The sequence below is a fragment of the Ciona intestinalis genome, chromosome 5 (genome assembly GCF_000224145.3).
Source record: "Ciona intestinalis chromosome 5, KH, whole genome shotgun sequence".
In the NCBI taxonomy this organism is placed as follows: Eukaryota; Metazoa; Chordata; class Ascidiacea; order Phlebobranchia; family Cionidae; genus Ciona; species Ciona intestinalis.
The window spans coordinates 1113188-1130759 of record NC_020170.2 but is presented as its reverse complement, the minus strand read 5'-3'; the positions used below and the strand labels follow the sequence as shown (position 1 = coordinate 1130759).

Genomic DNA, 17572 nt, shown 5'->3' with positions numbered 1-17572 from the left:
TTGAGGTGATATGCTGCATAAGTTAGTTATTTCAATTTAATAGATGTCTAATTGGTCTATAATAAAATCTATATTGTAGTGTAAGTGGTTCGCAACGATTTTCAACTGAGACTAAACTTTGAGATTAGACTCTACCAGAACCACAATATTTGCATTTAATTCATGTAAAGCATTTTATTTACTTAAACTGTCTATACAATCCTTATTGGTGATGTCATTTATAAATCCACAAAGTTTATCAATATTTTTAATTTTCTAATATTTTGGATTACATAATAAGGTTCATTATATACCTTCATACATGCAAATTTGACGTTACTCCCCATATGGTGCAACTCAACATATGAAACCATACCTCTAGAATGTATGTCCCTCACTAAATTTAATCACCCTCCCTCTTCCTCCACCCAGTGTACCTGTGTTAGACTCAACAAGTGGAGATATATTCCATGTAGTAAACCACAAGCGAATTCTAAGGTTCTTACATCTATTCATGAATGAACTGCCCATCCCAGACTTCATGCATCAGGTAATACTAATTGAAGACAGACACCAGTGGGCTTTGTGTCATTATGTTATGGTTTCTTATCCTGTGTATTTTACCCAAATATTTACACTCATTTTTGTGGGCACGCTATAATATTACACAAACTTACAAAAATCATCAAACATGTTTAAAGCCCTTGACGCCTATCTTTGACAAGTGACAGGCTTCAACATCTGGTGAGGTTTATGTGGTAGCAACCTGGGTGTTAAGGTAATGGGGCAACTCTGGCTCTATTTCAATGTTCCATTACGTGCCTTGCAGTTGGACCTCAGTTATATAGAATAGAATGCACTGTATTTTTTAATACAGGCTCTGGTATTCATTAATTTACTTATCAATGTCACCTGATTCAGATTCTTTATGCATGTGTTGTGTGACATTGATATATCAGATCACATACTTCTATATAATATACAAATATTTTGTGACTTTCCAGCAGTTAGTATTACTATATAAACAAGCATACAAAGTTATTCAGAACTCTGACGCAACACCATCTTATCACAGACATTAAAAGAATCTGGTGTTGGTACTTACAAAAACGTTTGCACAATATACCGAAACCAATCTTTATTAGAAGTTCTTGAAGTAATCTCAGAACAAAAGTTGACGGCGATACCTGTTATTGATGAGAATGGTAATAATGATTATTATGTGGTAATAATACAATGACACATCACTAAATAATGGTGTTTGTATACACATCATGCTTATTGTACAGCATTCTTGATGGTATATTTCAATACAGTGGTTTCAAACTTTTTATGTTAAAGTTATGAGGAAAGTTATAGTTATGTCAGTGCCACTGGGGACCAAAATTTACCTAACAAATTTGAATTTGTTTTTTTGCATATTTTGACTTAATTATTACTTTCTACACTGTTGGAATATACTAATGTACTAAAGTGTTATGAGGCTCAAACTGTGAGAATAAAATGTTTTGTAACTGGAACAACAGTTATTATAACACGGTTGTTTTGTATCTTACACCAAGTGCTAACTTAACAGATTCTTGCCCTGTATGGCTGACAATTTGGTTCATTGGTGACCACTGGGTTGTAGCAATGTTCATCAAGTTTCTTGCCCCAAAACATACGAGTTTACGAGCAATATACAAACTACTTAATGGTTACAAGCACTAGACGGTTATTTTCCCATTAACCTCAACCTCCCTCCAGATGAAGTGGTTGATGTGTTTTGTAAACTTGACATCATTCCACTCGCTGCACAAAGTTTGTATCGAGAGTTGAACATGACGTTGGATGTTGCATTACAATCAAGATACACACCTCTCTTTGAAGATGAAGCCCTACCAACTAACCAATACCCAAGGTAAAGTACATAAGTATATGCCAGATTGACATTGGCATATTTGCCAAAACATTAAACTATTTAAAAATGGATATAACCTTGAAAAAAATGACTTGTAAAGCTGTAATAAATTCTGCGAATCTGACCTTGATCTGATGTTCATATAGTTGAACAATTCTTGTATAGTAAAATACAGTAATGATCTAGTGCTACGAAAACCTAACCAACAAAGATCAAGTCGGTCTACTAGTAGTAATAGAGAAATATATTTCACCTAAATGGCATCGTCAGTCTTATACCTTAAAATAAACTGTTAAATTTTTTTTAAATGTTTTGTTACTAAATATTTTCTGGGAAAATAACTAATACACAAGAGAAAGTTGTTGTTTCACACTAACCCGATCAGAGATTATAATACTGTGTGCCAGTAAGGTATGTGATATGCAAAATTATAGATTATAGATTTTTAATAAATTTGGACTTTGGTAAACAAATCTAGAGAAACCAAATGTACCTAGCCCACTGTCCAAAATATGGGAGGGGAAGCGGTGTGGCAATATCAGATTGTAGTAGTATTTCGATAACAATCACATTACAATACTATTGTACAGATATTCATCTCCCAAGCCAACACGACGAGAATTACGACGAACCAAATTACCTGATGCTTCCACACCTACTAATGCTCGTGGGAGGCATAATGATAATTCTATTGGTATGTATTTATTTACATAGTAAGTGGTAATACATTGGTATGGTACACTTACAGTGCTTGATATATGGCATGTACACTTAAGAGCTTAATATACTTATGTTTAAATGCCATAAAGGGGTTTAAAACATTTAAAACTTACTAAGATTTATATATTTATAAAAATGTGATAAACGTATTAAAAAAAACATTAATATAAATATATTTTGTATAAAATAATATAGCAGAAGCATGGGCAGGTAACTTTTTTCTTGATGGTAAAATTTGTTTTTTAATTTGAGGGGCAGGTCATATAGGTCAGGAGAGGTTAAAGCAATATTGCTTAAGTTAATGCAATAAAGTGTTTTAACATCTGTCAATCAAAGCAAGACTTAGTGAACCAGAGTGACCTTTCATCGAAAATTTTTGAAAACTTTTTCTTATATGAAATAAAAAAACTTTCATTTATCAAAAAATATAGAATTTTTCAGGGTATTTGTGTTTAAACTTGCAAGACATATAATGTATTTACAATTATAAATTGTTTTAAAATATGTATCAATGTATCATTATGTTTTTAAAAATAGCTCTTTTTGTTTGCATAATATTGTGTGATGTCTTATACATATTTTGCACTGTTAAGTGTCATTCACTCTAATAAAGACGATCTGTATAGGACATCAAAACGCTAGTTCAAAAATAAGTGCCAGAATAGACCAAAAACAAGTATAATAAACACAGCAACAACGGTTTATCTATGTAACAGTATGTTTAATGTATGAAACTTTTTTTACAGTATATTCAAGTTCTCCACACAGAGCAGCCCAGTCCCCACCCGTTGTACATGAACCACTCCGACATTCACGTTCAATCACCAATCCACTTGTGAAATGTAAATTGTCGGACAAACTTAAGGTAACTTTGGATTGTAATTAATTCTTCATTATATTTCTTTTTATTTAGGATTTTTTTTCAATTTTTTTATTATGATTATGTTTAATAGATTATTACCTATAACTTTTATTATATGTACCTATATACTTTATACTTTTATACGGATAAAAAGGACCATGGCCAACTATATTGTGTGTAGTTGCTACCGAAATAGCTTCTATTAATTTAGAACTTGACTGAATTTCAGCGATAACCCACTGGAACGCCATAAATATTTCAAGTGTCCCCGAACAGTGTTTGGACATTACACAGTTTTTCTCATAATTCAACAAACAATGACCTAATTTTTTTTACCCAAGAGTTTATTTTTAAGCCCTGACCAAGGAATATATGTTTAATAAAAATAAAATTTTATTCAACCATATAAAAGTGTATAATTTTTTTAAGGGAAAATGTTCCCTTTAAGTGCCTATTAAAACCATTTATATATTTTCTTATTGCCAATATTTTTCAGACCATCATAGATCGTCTGGTTGCAACTGAAGCAAATTTATTGGTGGTTGTCACTGAGTGTAGCAACCATGTGGTTGGCGTGGTAACCGCATCTGATGTGCTTTGTTACATCACAGATCCAGAGGTATGTTGTCATTTGTGATGTCATAGAGGTGTTTAAACACATGTTGTGATCAAATGAGAAAAATATATAAAACCACGATGTAATGTACCAAGGGTTTCATGGTGATGGCCAAACACTGGCCACATCTCTGGTGTGCTTCTGTGGCTCTTTACGCCAACAGAAAAAAAACATACCAAAAATAATAGAATTTATTATTGTTGTTAAAGCTCACTTGACTCTTTACTCTCTTGTAAGCCATCAAACATTTTGTTCATTATAATTGTGATTTTTCTGTTTTGCAAAAAAGGTCTTTTACCAAAATATGTATTTTTTAATACTTAAAATGTAACAAATGAAATGCCTATAAACCATTTCGTAAATTTTACAGATGACTGCATTTATAAGGTGTATACAGCATCTTACAAATATTTTTCTATTATTTCCCAGTCCAACGCAGTGGAGAGTAAACCAACTCCACCTGTGCCCAACCTATCATCTGAGAGCATCACAATAAACATGGCTCATGATAGTGGTTACACAAGTTCATCATCAACTATTAAGTGCGCAGATGAAGAAAATAATCCAGTGACCGCATTTTTTAATGACGGAGCCCACTCAGATGGCCAGAGGTCTGTATATAATTCATTGTGGGCTGGAGCCAAGATACAAAGGGCTTGAGAATGTGACTTTTAAGACTTAATTGACTTTTGAAACGGTGCCTCAGACATCTGTAAATGTATTTTGAGAGTGTTTAAAACTATGTGCGGAGAAAAACTCTTTTTCATGTTCCATCTGCGATATCACTTGAGCGTTATTCATAAATGTGCCATACTTAGTAGTTAGCTAGTTGCCTATTTGCAATAACTATTTTGGCATTTTTAGTTTCAGTTACCGACCTAGCAAACCTATCCCTTACGTATCAGCATTGTGCCTAGTAAGTCTATCTTGTGATTAAAAGGTTTTTCAAAATATCTTAAAGCAAGATACAAGTTTCAACATGGAATGTATTTGGTGCTATTGTTGTGTTCCAACTCTGTTAATATTGTATTTACAATTTTTGTCGCTCTCTCAGTTTCAAACAGTTCTCTATGTTTAATTGAACCTGGTAATAGGTTTAAGGTTGAAAAAGTTTCAAAAACTCGTCATATATACAGAAAACTTTCTGTTTTATTTTGTTAAATTGCCTATTTTCTCTGGTGATGGTAAAACTTCTTTTTAAAAAACGTAACATAGTTGTGTATCTGTCTTAAATCATGTCAATTTTTTCTCGTCCTATTTAAGATGTAAAGTGTGTATGTTTTAATCCAACTCTGTTAAAATGAGGTGTATAGTCAGTTGCACGTTTTTCTGCAAACTACTAAGTGATTCTGGTTTTTGGTGGTATACAAACCAGGCCTAAGGTACTTATAAGTACCGCTGTAGTTCATTCACTGTACTACTCGTTCTACAGTGAATATGATGTTTCACTGTTGCGTGTTGAATGCAATAATTGTTGGAAATAAAAACCTTACTCTTCTCATAAATATTAAAGCTTCGTTTAGTCAACATGAATGTCAATGCATGTTTCAGAGTTCAAGTGTACCCACAGTATACTACGGATTAGTTCATTACTCCACTTTGGTATCAAACTTAACTATAAAGATTCAATTGGGTATGATTTAGTGAATGGCTCTTTGGGTAAATTGAATAAAAGTTTTGAATGTGATAAAAACCGTGTCGTAAATTTTACAGTCCCCATAATAATCGTATAAAACGACGAACCGATGTGTTCATAACATATTTGTTTGTTATTGAAATGGGGATGCCCCGGTTCGTAAAGAATTTAGATTTTGAAAAAAAACGTTAAGATAACTAAAAAAATACAAATTACAGCAGGTATATGATGATTTCAACCCAATATGGAGTCACCACATAAAGAAACATGCCCGTCACCTCAAGATATCGCAAAAAGTGCAAAAACCGCATGTTCAAATAAACAATTTGAGCTAGCGGATCAGTTATACACCGAAGCGATAAGTCATCAACCAAATAATGCAATCTTATATTGCAATCGTTCTGTTGTGAAAATCCACCTTAAGAAATATGAAGACGCGCTACAAGATGCAAATACTTCAATTAGGTTAAACCGTATGCATGCAAAGGTATCACACTCAGCTTACTGTTTGCTACTGTTAGACATTCATATTTTTTATAATAGGTCAAACAAAAATAAAAACCTATTAGCATATTGCTTAGGATGGAAATTAATAGAATTACAAGTTTATAAACTTTTTAGCTTAAAGTAAATCTATTAATTCAGAATCAAAAATTTTAGTTTTTACATGTTATATCCAGTTTTGAACCCAGGGTTACTTTCACGGAGGTGTGGCTCTCAAACATCTTGGTCATACTTACTCAGCTCTTGTGATGTACAGCAATGGGATGGTGCTGGATTCAAAGAATCGAAAATTTCTCAAAGAAATAATTGAGACTTCAATGTTACCACCTCTTAATTGTAAGTACTGTTACCTTACCTGTATTTAATGTTGTTGGGTGATTTAATCTTTGCATGGCATAACCCAACTACTCAAAAGTATTATAACATACGGTATGTGTCTCATTTCATACACTCGGATCCAATATGAGTTTCCAAGAATGTGCAACTTTGTATAATTGTTTTTTTGCATGGGTGACAATTTCAATAACCTTTTATTGACCAATGAGAACAATACCCTTAAGGTGTCTTGGCCAAGTGACACACACAGTAACTAACACTAACAACTCACAATAGTAGCACCATCTCCCATTGATCCTAGCATCCACTGGTTATAAGGGAGCACAACTGTGTAATGGCAGTGGCAATAAAAATAAATCATGTCATGTTTTTATTTTCATGCTTAGACTGGTAGTATTGTCTAAAGGGTGTCTGGTAGTAAAGGTTTTGTACGTTAGGTATTTCCATGTCCATTTACTACATTCTCTCTTTGATTTTAAATTTAGCAAATGGAACAACAAACAAACTACAAAAGTTTAAACCTCATTAAAAATTTTCATCTTTACAAGTAGTTTTATGTCTATTTGCCATTACTTTTAGTTGACCACACTCCCTGATAAGCTTTAATATTTCAGCTTATCTTTCACCTGTGATGACTCAATTAAAAGAAATGAATTTAAACCACAATCCATTTGTGATAATATCAGTGGTTGGACAAGCTTTGTTGGCTCAAAAAGAAACACAGAGAGCAGTAGAAGTAAGTGTATTGTGACTTTTTTAACAAATTACTTGTGTTGCATAAATGCACTATTGACTGCAAAAAGTAATCCAGAGCGTAATGTACAATATAGTTGGATGCTGAATGTTACCCCACAAAATATCATTACAGGGGAAAGTACTGGTACTTCAGCAACGCCCATCACATTTATTGTAAAAGCATAAAACCTGAATCTAATTACATTTACATGAATGAATATTTTTGATCTGTTTACTTTTACTTTCTAAGTGTGGCAATACCAATTGTAAATTGAATTTTGTTAAAATCTAATCTATCTTTAACCTTAGGTATTGGAATGTGCTGTAGCAGTTGGAACTTGTAGTTTGAAACTGAAAGGTTCTGTTTATTCTACGTTAAGTAATGCTTTGTGGACGCTTGGCCACTTCAGCAGGTGAAGTATCATTAATTCTCAGATTTCTAATGTCTATTAACAATCTTTTGTCTTTTCTTTTCATGTGTGTTTTAGAATGCATTTTATTGTTAAAGCTTAATTTGTACCACACAGCAATAAAGTAAACCTATAATAAATTTATGGGTAAGAGTGAGAGTTCAAACTTTGCATTACTGTTCTGCTCTAACTAGTAATTTGTATACCCATATGAATGCATGTATGACATACTTAATACATGAAACTGAAGATTTATTTAGAAATGTATACTGCGTAATGCACACGTATGCATATATATATAACTTATATGTAATAACACTAGCTTTATCATAAAGGGCCATACATTACATGACTGAGGATTTAAAGGTGGCTGAGTTATTAATGGATGCACATGGAGAATGCAGGTCATTGGAAAATCTTGGCTTTGCGTTTTATACACAACGTCGATATCAAGAAGCATTTGAAGTTTACACAAAACAACTTGGAATTGCAAAGATTTTAAAAGTAAGAAATTGCATAAAATATTCATATTAGAGTTTTAAAAACATATTTTTTAAATTTATAACACTAAAGTAGCCTATATTAAATTATAAAATATATAAAACTTTATATTTTTCTGTTTTGTCGTTTTACATTGTTTTATTTATGCTTGTTTACGACTAAAGATATTTTAAAAATAGCTGTACTTCTGATTAAAAAGCATTTTTATTTACATTTTATGTCAATAAGGTTTAAAAATATGTTATAGGCCTACTTAATAAACACACGTCATTTATTTATGCATGCAAGGTGAGGGAACTTTCAAAATAATAAACAGCTGACCCAGTAACACAGGTGTCTTGTTTCACAATCCTTGATGTAAACTCACTGTGCATGTAACTTTGCTTATGATTTTAACTAACCTAGTAGGGACCAAGCCATGTACCTAAAGTGACTTGCCAATAAAACTTTTATGTTAACAAAGGATTGCATTAACAAATGAACCATGATATTGTACTATACTAAATGCTTGCACTGTTAAATAAAACATAAAATAATATCCACAACACAACCTCAAATATTTTAACAACTACAGAACAAAATACAAATCTTATCAGCTTGCAACGGTCTTGAGAGAATATATGCTGGACTGAGCAGCCAGGGACCTAATTCGCCCAAATCAAGCCACACCAATGTCTCATTGCCACTGAGGAAAAGTGATAATGGTTTCTTATTTAATGAAGTACCTGAAGAAAATAATGAGCAAGACACTTTATCGTTGGCGCAGTATCAAGAAAAACTTGAAATTTTGTTAAAATCACCTGGTGCTGATAAGTATGAAGAGGCACAGCTGTATTGTGATATTGCAAGAGCTTATAAAAATGTTAAAAGGTAAAACTGATAAATCGTTCTAGTAATTTAAAAAAATCTCTAAATGAAAGTTGTTTAAAAGTCGTTTTTGTCAATCTTGTTTAAAATGCTTATTAGATTTGGTATGATAAAATGGGCTATAAGTACAGAAAATAACAAAATTTTAACTATATATATATATATATATATATATTTATGAAGATTATTTCGTGGGCTATAAGTACAGAAAATACCAAAATTTTAACTATATATATATATATATATTTATGTACATTATTCCCAATTTTTAAAAGTTTAAACAGATTTTATTAATATAAATGTATTAAAATTGTAACTTGATATGATATACTTCCACACAGGTATGATAAACAAATTGAAAGTTTGAAAAAATCCGCAATAATAAGCAGGGAGTTGTTTGATGTCAACTCTGAATCAAGGACACTCATGTGTTTGGCTCATGCAGCAAAATGTGCAGGTATTTCGTTTATATTAATGTTTGCGTATACAACAATGGATGTTGAATTTGGTTACCGATAAGTATGGTATATACTATCAGCTAAAAATAAATGTAAACTTTATTTATATAACAAATATCTGTCTGACTTAAAGCCATGGTGCAGTCTCATCTTAAAACAGATAAACTTGGTACCGAAAACACTAATTTCAAAAGTTATATTATGCCTAGTGGCCACAGCAGCAGAATATGCAATAAACCAGTTTATCATTTAAAACAACTAAACTTTTCATTTCAATTATTTTAGCAATATTTTATATCATCTACTGTTCTACTACTATATATGACCACACTAACAGTTGTGTTTGTGTCATGTTATGTTTAAGATGACACTTCAGTTTCCAAGGAAGCATATGAAAGAATGCTTGAGATATCACATGAAACAAAAGATATTTTACTTCAAGGATTCGCATCCAGTCATCTAGGTGTCTTGCATCACCAGGTATTTAATGATGTGTGTAATGTGCTATCAAGTTTAAGTATGGCATCATTGACATAATAGACTGTAAGCTAGTATGAAATAATAGGGATTCACACATAGATTTATTGAATCAATAGCGATTGTTTAATAGATTAATACATAATAGCAATTCACGCATTAAATATTTGGGTTAAGACTGCTTGTTGGTCTACAAGGCTTGCCGGTATACATTGCCGACCACAATTTTTTTCTTCCAATTAAATATAAATATGTTTTAACTGTAAGTGTGTTTAACAACTGTCGTTTTGTCTCTATATCCTGTCTTTTTGGTTACAATATTTCTAAATCTTCTCTACCTGAATCAAAGAGACAAATAGAGTTATTATTATATTGTTTATATATTTGTTATTTCCAATATCTGACGTTCATACACACATAGACATTTGCTAATGTACATAAAACTTTGTAACTTTTATCTACAGTTGGAAAACTATGAAGTTGCCATCAAATACCACCACAAGTATTTACAAATTGCAACCAATGTACAAGATATCTCTAGCCAAGGTCACGCCCATGGAAACTTAGGAAACTCTTATAATGCTCTAGGCTTCTATGAGAAGGTACTGTAGTAAGTTTTCAATACTTATAAAACGTGAATGATATTTTGAGTGTATGAACCATTACAATTTTTTTGTAATTAATAAACATAAATGATAATCTATGATTTATAATTCAAGGTTCAAAACCTTTTTTGCTACAAATTTCTGCACAGCTTTTTATATAATCGTGAAGTCCTATTCAACATGTGTGTAACATAATCCAGTACCACCTTATTCCATGTATAGTAGAATAGGTAATATAAAACTGGGAATTCTTTTCTTTGTATTTTAATAAAAGTCAGGTTATGGGTGATTTAATTTCTTATGTTACTTGAATTGATGTTCAATTCTTATACACCAGTGGTTCCCAAACTGTGGTCTGCGAACCACTAGTGGTACACCAAGGTCTCCCAGGTGGTATGCGAGCAACTCATTTAGTTTACACCAAACGGTATTTTTTAAGTAATTTTCTAATTTTTAAGTCACGTAATATTTTAAGTCACGTAAAATATCCAACCTCTACCTGTTTTCAAGCATCTGCAGGCTATATATTCAAGGGGGCAATCGCTATTATGATGCAAATAATTAACGTGTGAATTGCTATTATGATGCAATTAATTGCCAGTTCAGACAATCGCTATTATGATGCAATGAATCCTCCTGATTCCGTACTATTTCGTAATAAACACGATGTTTCGCTGAAAATAACCTCGCAAATAAACAGCAGTGCTACTTCTGGAACATATTCAGATTGTTAATTAGCGTCCGTTACCCTGTTTAATTGGCATACTACATATATTTTATGCGCAACTTTGAGATAGGCAGTGTCAAGTTTGTGTTACTAATTTTCGCCCAAAATTACGTAAATAATCAGGTGACTTTTTTGTTTAACATTCACAAGCTAGTATGTAAGTGGTACGAGACCGCTGCATGGACCAAAAAGTGGTATGTGAGTAGATGAAGTTTGGGAACCGCTGTTATACACAATACTATAACATAGGCTAAACAGTGTATTATTCATTGACTCATTTCATACACCTTGTGCTGACTGTCGAGTTGTAACACACGCCACTTTTGATACGCTTGGTAACCAAACACATATGTGTTTATACTTATCTTGCTCACTGTCAAGTTTGAATATGTTTTCCATAAATATCCAATTTATATATGTTGTTTACTTTTTCTCCAGGCAGCCCACCACCAACTAAAGCATGTTGAAATATCACACAAAATACTTGATGAACAAGTTGAATGTTCAGCTCATGGTAATTTGGCTGTGGCATATCAAGCTTTAAAACAAACTGATAAAGCATTAGAGCATTTCAGGTATGACAAAGTGTTTTATGATTGATTTTTTATGTATTTCTTATGGGCATTTATTTAAAGTAACTATCTTGGGACTGGCACACATGGAATATATAAGTTAGGCCTATTCAGTGTATGTTTTCATGGATAACAATGTTCTTTGTACTTTGTGGTTGAATATTTACACTTTTTATGGGAATAATTTAATTTTGTTTAAAGTAGTACTATTACCACAACATCTTATCCTATGATATACAATTATAATATGAGTATATTTTTATTGGGCAAAAATCGCATGATATATTCATACACCATATTTCTACTGTACAGTTATAGCATCTAAGTCTTCTTATCATACCCAGGCTCCAACTAGAGTTATCAAGGCGAATCAAGAGTTGTGTGAACGAATCTGTTGCTCTGATGAATCTTGCCAACTGTTTCTGCACAACTGCTATGTTTAGTGAGGCTGTGGAAATGTACAAAGGTTATCTACAACTGTCAGTACGCGTACCTGATAAACATGGGGAAGGTAGGGCACTTTATAACCTCGGTTATGCATACTTTTCGCTGGGAGACCATGCTTCTGCTGTGGATTGTTACAATGAATGTATTTCCGTTGCATCACAATGCAATGATGATGTCACAATGGCAAGAGCATTTTGTAATCTCGGGTTGGCAAAAAAGGACTTAGGAGATTTGGATGCAGCGCTGGAGTTTCAGAAAAAGTTTCTCGAGACTTCGCTTGAAATACGGAGTGCAAGGGGTGTGTTTAAAGCGCTTGGTAATATTGGGGATCTTTATTTTGAAAGAAAAGAATTAGATGATGCTGTCAAGTTTTACCAGCAACAGTTAGAAACTGCACAAGAGAATAAAAACCCAGTGTTGACCGCGCAAGCATGTGCATCGCTTGCGATTGCTCTGCGCTTAATGGGAGAGAAAGAAAAAGCGGTGGAGATTCATAAAAAAGAGATTGGTTTGTATTCCAGTGTGATCAAAGATTCTAAAAATGAGGAAGAAGCAAGAAAAAGGTTGAATGTGACTCTCGCTGAAACTTTACAGATTTGTGATGAAGCTAAAAGTGGTGTGAATAAGGAAGTTGCTAAGTCTGAAGCTGAATGGGTGGCAGAAGCTCAAGCGTGGAGGAACCTTGGGATCACATACACCAACATGAATAAGATGGAGCAAGCATTAGAATGTTTCACAAACCAGATGTTATCTTTGAGGATGGTTTCATCTGTGACGGTTTCTGTGGAAAAAGTTAATTCATTTTGCTATTTAGGTGATACCTGTCATGCAATGGAGAAATACAAGGAGGCAATCGGCCATTTTAAATATGCATTAACACTAGCAGAGAGTTTAAAGCATCCTAAGCTTGAAAATCAAGCTTGTAAAGGCTTATTTAAGGCTTATAAAAAGAATGGGGAGTTTGAATTTGCAATTCAGTACTGTGAGCAAAGTTTGGTGTATTGCCAAAAGCTGCGGGATCAAAAATGGCTGGCTTCCGTGTACGGAGAACTGGGCAATCTTTATTCGGAAGTTTGTGAGTATGATAAAGCTGTGGAAGCCTTAATGCTTCAAGTGAAGGTGGGAACTGAGTTGGAAAGTAATGAAATACTGGCTGATTCTGCTTCGGATTTAGGTTTTATTTATTATTCCACTGCAAACTATGAGAAAGCCCTGGAGTTTCATTATTTAGATTTAGAAATTTCAAAAAAAAGTAAAAACCAAACTTGCCAAGGCAGGGCTCATAAAAACCTGGCTCTAACTTACGAAGCAAACAAGAATTATGCAGCTTCCATGTTTCATTATGAACAACATCTGTTTATTGCTGAGGAACAAAGTGATACTCTTGCCAAGGTTGAAGCATTACATGGGATAGGAAGGTAAGAAAAAAGTTTTTTTTTACTTTTTGTTCACTCGTACAGAATGCTGTGTGAATCATATTATGTGTTGACCAATTGTTTGTTTGTTGGGACAACTCTGGCTTAAATCACAGGCTTACTGGCGTGTCTAGTGGTAAGACCTCACCCTTACGGACACTAGAATTCTGTGTTTGTGGTCAAACATTGTTCATTCGCAAACAAACATAAAGGCTTTGTGTTTGAAAGTAATCCTGTGTGTTATCTGTCTCATTAAATATAAATTATAAAAGGTGTGCAAACAAAAACCATATTTGTTTTATAAAAATGTGGGTTTTTATTTTGGCATAATAATAGGATTTTAATTAAATTGTATTGAAGATAACAAAAATTTTGAGTAGTGTCATAGTATAAGAACATCTGCTTTTTAGTACCAAACTGTAATACAACATTACAGTGTTAGTTTGATGAGTCAGATGACTGAGCTATTTTAAATTTAAAACACACATGTAGGGATGCACATTACAGAATTTCAAATCCTTTTGTATTTGAATCTAATAACGGGATTCGGTATTCTGTTAAACGACGTCATCACACATCATCTTATAAACTATAATAGCAATTTTTAAAACTTAATAATTTTGAAAAAAAATATTTTGTGTTTGTGGGACTTTCGAGAGTAAACTTTTCGAAATGTCTTTTCATAGTCTGCTATACGTTTCATGGTGCAAAAACTACCCAATGACACATGTATGTTTTTATTTCTATAAATATTGGAATTTAGAAGTGTTACTAAAATAATCAAGCAAACATTTAAACTTTTTCAAAAAGTTGTTTCTTGCTTCAACTTTTATATATGGTTGACCATATTTCTATTTGTTTTTGAATCATATTTTATTGCAGGTGTCTTTTAATGCAAGGAAATGGAGACTTATCTCGTGCTATACTACTTCTACAGCAATCTATGCTCATTGGAAGGGAATTAAACATTGAATGTTTAATTGCATCAATAGCTTGTGACCTTGGTAAAGCATTGTGGGTCTCTAATGGTTCAGAAACTGCTACTTCCTATCTTAATCAAGCATTTATTGCTGGAAAAACTGACTGCTTTAATATGTTGGCAAATGAAGAGAAAAATTCTGTGGTTTTTCGTGGGAAGATTTTAAAAACATACGAGAAACTGCTTCAGTATGCATCAGTGTTGTTGTGTAACTTGGTGGAGAATAACCTAAACTCTGAAGCCTTTCAACTTGCATGCGAAGTTTCTGCACTCCCTGAAAAAGTGTTTTCACACAAGAATACTTCACCCCACACCATAAGTAACTCACTGTTGTTGAAATCAACACAAAGCAATGATGGTGGGAATAATTTAACAGCATTTTTTACTGTTACTGCTGGGACGTTGTTCTATTGGCTGCTTAAAGATGGAAATTTGTGTTTGTCTGGTCATAAACCACTTTACACTGAAGATGATGATAATATACTTGCAAATTTGATATTTAAACTCAGGGAAAACGTTGGTGTTGAAATTACAAGTGATGGGAAATCCCTGGAGGGAAATATGTCTAAAGAGAGTTCATTATACACTGAATTGCTACAACTACATTCAAAGTTCAATAATCAGTCGGGTTTTTTAAAAACTGGGAAAGGGTTGATATTTAACAGCACTGTAAGGGATATCAAGAAGTATAATTCTGCTAAGAATCCAGCGTTCTTATTGTATGAATTACTTTTCAGTGATATGGAAAAGGAAATGACCTCAGCAGTTGAAAAATCTCCATTAGCTACATTCACATTGCATATAGATGGAGACTTACTTCTCCTCCCATTTCCACTTCTGAAAAAAAACAATGGTGATAAATTTCTTTATGAAAAGTTTCAGTTAACAGTGTTGCCAATTTCTTCAACAAAAACACCTTCTTCATCTGTTTTCCAATGTTGCCCAGCTCGCGCTTTAGTATCGGGAAACTCTGGACTAAAAATTTCAAGACATGATTTTTCACCGGCTGCTGCAGAAGCTGAAACTTCTCTTGTGAGTGAAATACTTAGAGTTGAGCCATTATTAGGAAATAATGCAACTCTACAAAATGTACTGGAAAAACTAAACAGAGAACAATATGAATGTATTCACTTAGCTTGTCCATTTTTTACCTTACCCTGTGGGGTGGTGATGGAAAAATCCAAAGTTTTGGAAAAAGACCAAACTACAGAAGATGACCAGTTCGTACTAACAGATAGAAATATACTGAATGCAAATCTGACCCAAACAAAACTAGTGGTGTTAGCATCACCATATGGCCTTACCATCAGTGCCAACATATCTAACTGGTCAGCAGCTGTATTTACAATCCTACGAACATTCCTTACAGCTGGGACTAAAGCAATTCTGTTACCATTATGGCCAGTGCCTGAAACAGCTTGCAAGTTGTTCTATAAAACATTTTACGGATATTTAATAAATGGTTGTGACTCTGGCAAGGCTCTGGTCCACTCCATGAGTAGTTTACGAAACAGTGCACAGTTTCAGCACCCTTCCTTTTGGGCGGGGTTTGCTTTATTTGGTCAACCTGCAAAAATTTACCCTCAAGATTTACCAACAACTTTTGCGCTCACTAAACTACTTCAAGGCAATCCGTTACATCTGAAAGACACAATTAAGCTTTGCTCTCACATGTTGGGGAAAGCACTGTCGGAAAAAGTTGCTTCCGGTTCCAGTTCCCCTGTCCCAATATACACAACACAGGTAAGAATATAAAACCTTAAACATTTTCAGTGTAAAGTTTCTATAATTATTTTTTTGCATGAAATTTATCCGATTGCAACCAAACCCTAGCAGTTAAAATAATCCTACAGTCATGTTAGAGTTCTATTATTTACAAAATTGTTTTGCTTGAAAATAATTTTTAAAAGGCCTTTGTGTTTATTTAATTTACATTACCAAGTAAGCAAACTAGAACCAAATTTTGATTGCATGTAATGCGTTTTTTTCAGTTTTTAAAAATTTGTTGTGCAATTTAGGCCTTTGTCAAAAAGCCGTAAAATATCAAATGTGATAGAATATCAAGGTTGCATAAAACTTTATTATTCTTTCAGGAAAGTGTGGCTGCAAAGGTTCACAACACAGGGGGTTGGAGAGAGTTATTTTCAGCTGCAGGTTTTCAACTGAGAAACAAGTTAGAAGATCTTCCGGCTGCTGTTGTGTTTCCACAGTCACAACCACATGTACAGGAAAGCAATGAGGTATTTATCATTATAGTCTTGTTTCTTTGTTTAAAAACTGAGATAAATAAACATTTTTGTTGTTTTAATTTCAAATTATAAGAATAATGCACATAGAGCTGCCAAAGAATTTATGAGATGTAATTTATGGAAGGACAGTATAGCCTATGTAATTGTACTACTGTCAATCAAAGTTGACAAAATAAGGATGTCAGTTCTTAACCATTTAAGTCAATAATTCCTATATGTAAATGTTTACACTCTCTATGGAAGTTAAAACCTTATTCATTTCAGAGGGTTTTAAAAACTTTGAAACCATTTGCCAATCTACCTTGCGCAATACTTGAGACATTGGGCCAACTCATGTTGTCTCCATATACATCACAAGCTATTCTGTTGTGTATGAAAGACTTGCTTGCATCGGTGAATAATGGCTTGGCAAAGAACTTCAGTTTCAATAGAAAGCTATGGCAGACAGATGGTTGTTCGCAAATCTTTCATTTGCTTGGTTTGTATGATGTTTTAATTCAATATAAGCATATTTGTTAAAGCCCACTTTGGGTATAAGAAACCTAACAGCTATAACACGGTTGTGGACTTGTCGTAT

At 33.2% G+C, this 17572-nt stretch overlaps 2 protein-coding genes across 2 annotated transcripts in view; both read left to right on the top strand.

Annotated features, from left to right (window-relative positions):
- The window catches only part of LOC100186700 (5'-AMP-activated protein kinase subunit gamma-3), an 11389-nt gene extending 5807 nt beyond the window's left edge, over window positions 1-5582 (top strand). Inside the window, exons 9-15 of the mRNA XM_009860287.3 lie at window positions 412-529; window positions 1055-1184; window positions 1726-1879; window positions 2470-2573; window positions 3346-3464; window positions 3958-4080; window positions 4507-5582. Of these exons, the coding sequence (XP_009858589.1) occupies window positions 412-529; window positions 1055-1184; window positions 1726-1879; window positions 2470-2573; window positions 3346-3464; window positions 3958-4080; window positions 4507-4737 (979 nt within the window). The 3' untranslated portion in view covers window positions 4738-5582. The remainder of the gene's footprint in view (window positions 1-411; window positions 530-1054; window positions 1185-1725; window positions 1880-2469; window positions 2574-3345; window positions 3465-3957; window positions 4081-4506) is intronic.
- A 262-nt stretch (window positions 5583-5844) lies between these two features.
- Window positions 5845-17572, top strand: part of LOC100179612 (tetratricopeptide repeat protein 28) — a 12845-nt gene continuing 1117 nt past the window's right edge. The window contains exons 1-14 of the mRNA XM_026834636.1: window positions 5845-6200; window positions 6406-6553; window positions 7168-7289; window positions 7598-7701; window positions 8034-8202; window positions 8774-9069; window positions 9408-9523; window positions 9889-10004; window positions 10466-10603; window positions 11772-11908; window positions 12250-13770; window positions 14650-16489; window positions 16840-16986; window positions 17260-17473. Coding sequence (XP_026690437.1) covers window positions 5958-6200; window positions 6406-6553; window positions 7168-7289; window positions 7598-7701; window positions 8034-8202; window positions 8774-9069; window positions 9408-9523; window positions 9889-10004; window positions 10466-10603; window positions 11772-11908; window positions 12250-13770; window positions 14650-16489; window positions 16840-16986; window positions 17260-17473 — 5311 coding nt within the window. The 5' untranslated portion in view covers window positions 5845-5957. The remainder of the gene's footprint in view (window positions 6201-6405; window positions 6554-7167; window positions 7290-7597; window positions 7702-8033; window positions 8203-8773; window positions 9070-9407; window positions 9524-9888; window positions 10005-10465; window positions 10604-11771; window positions 11909-12249; window positions 13771-14649; window positions 16490-16839; window positions 16987-17259; window positions 17474-17572) is intronic.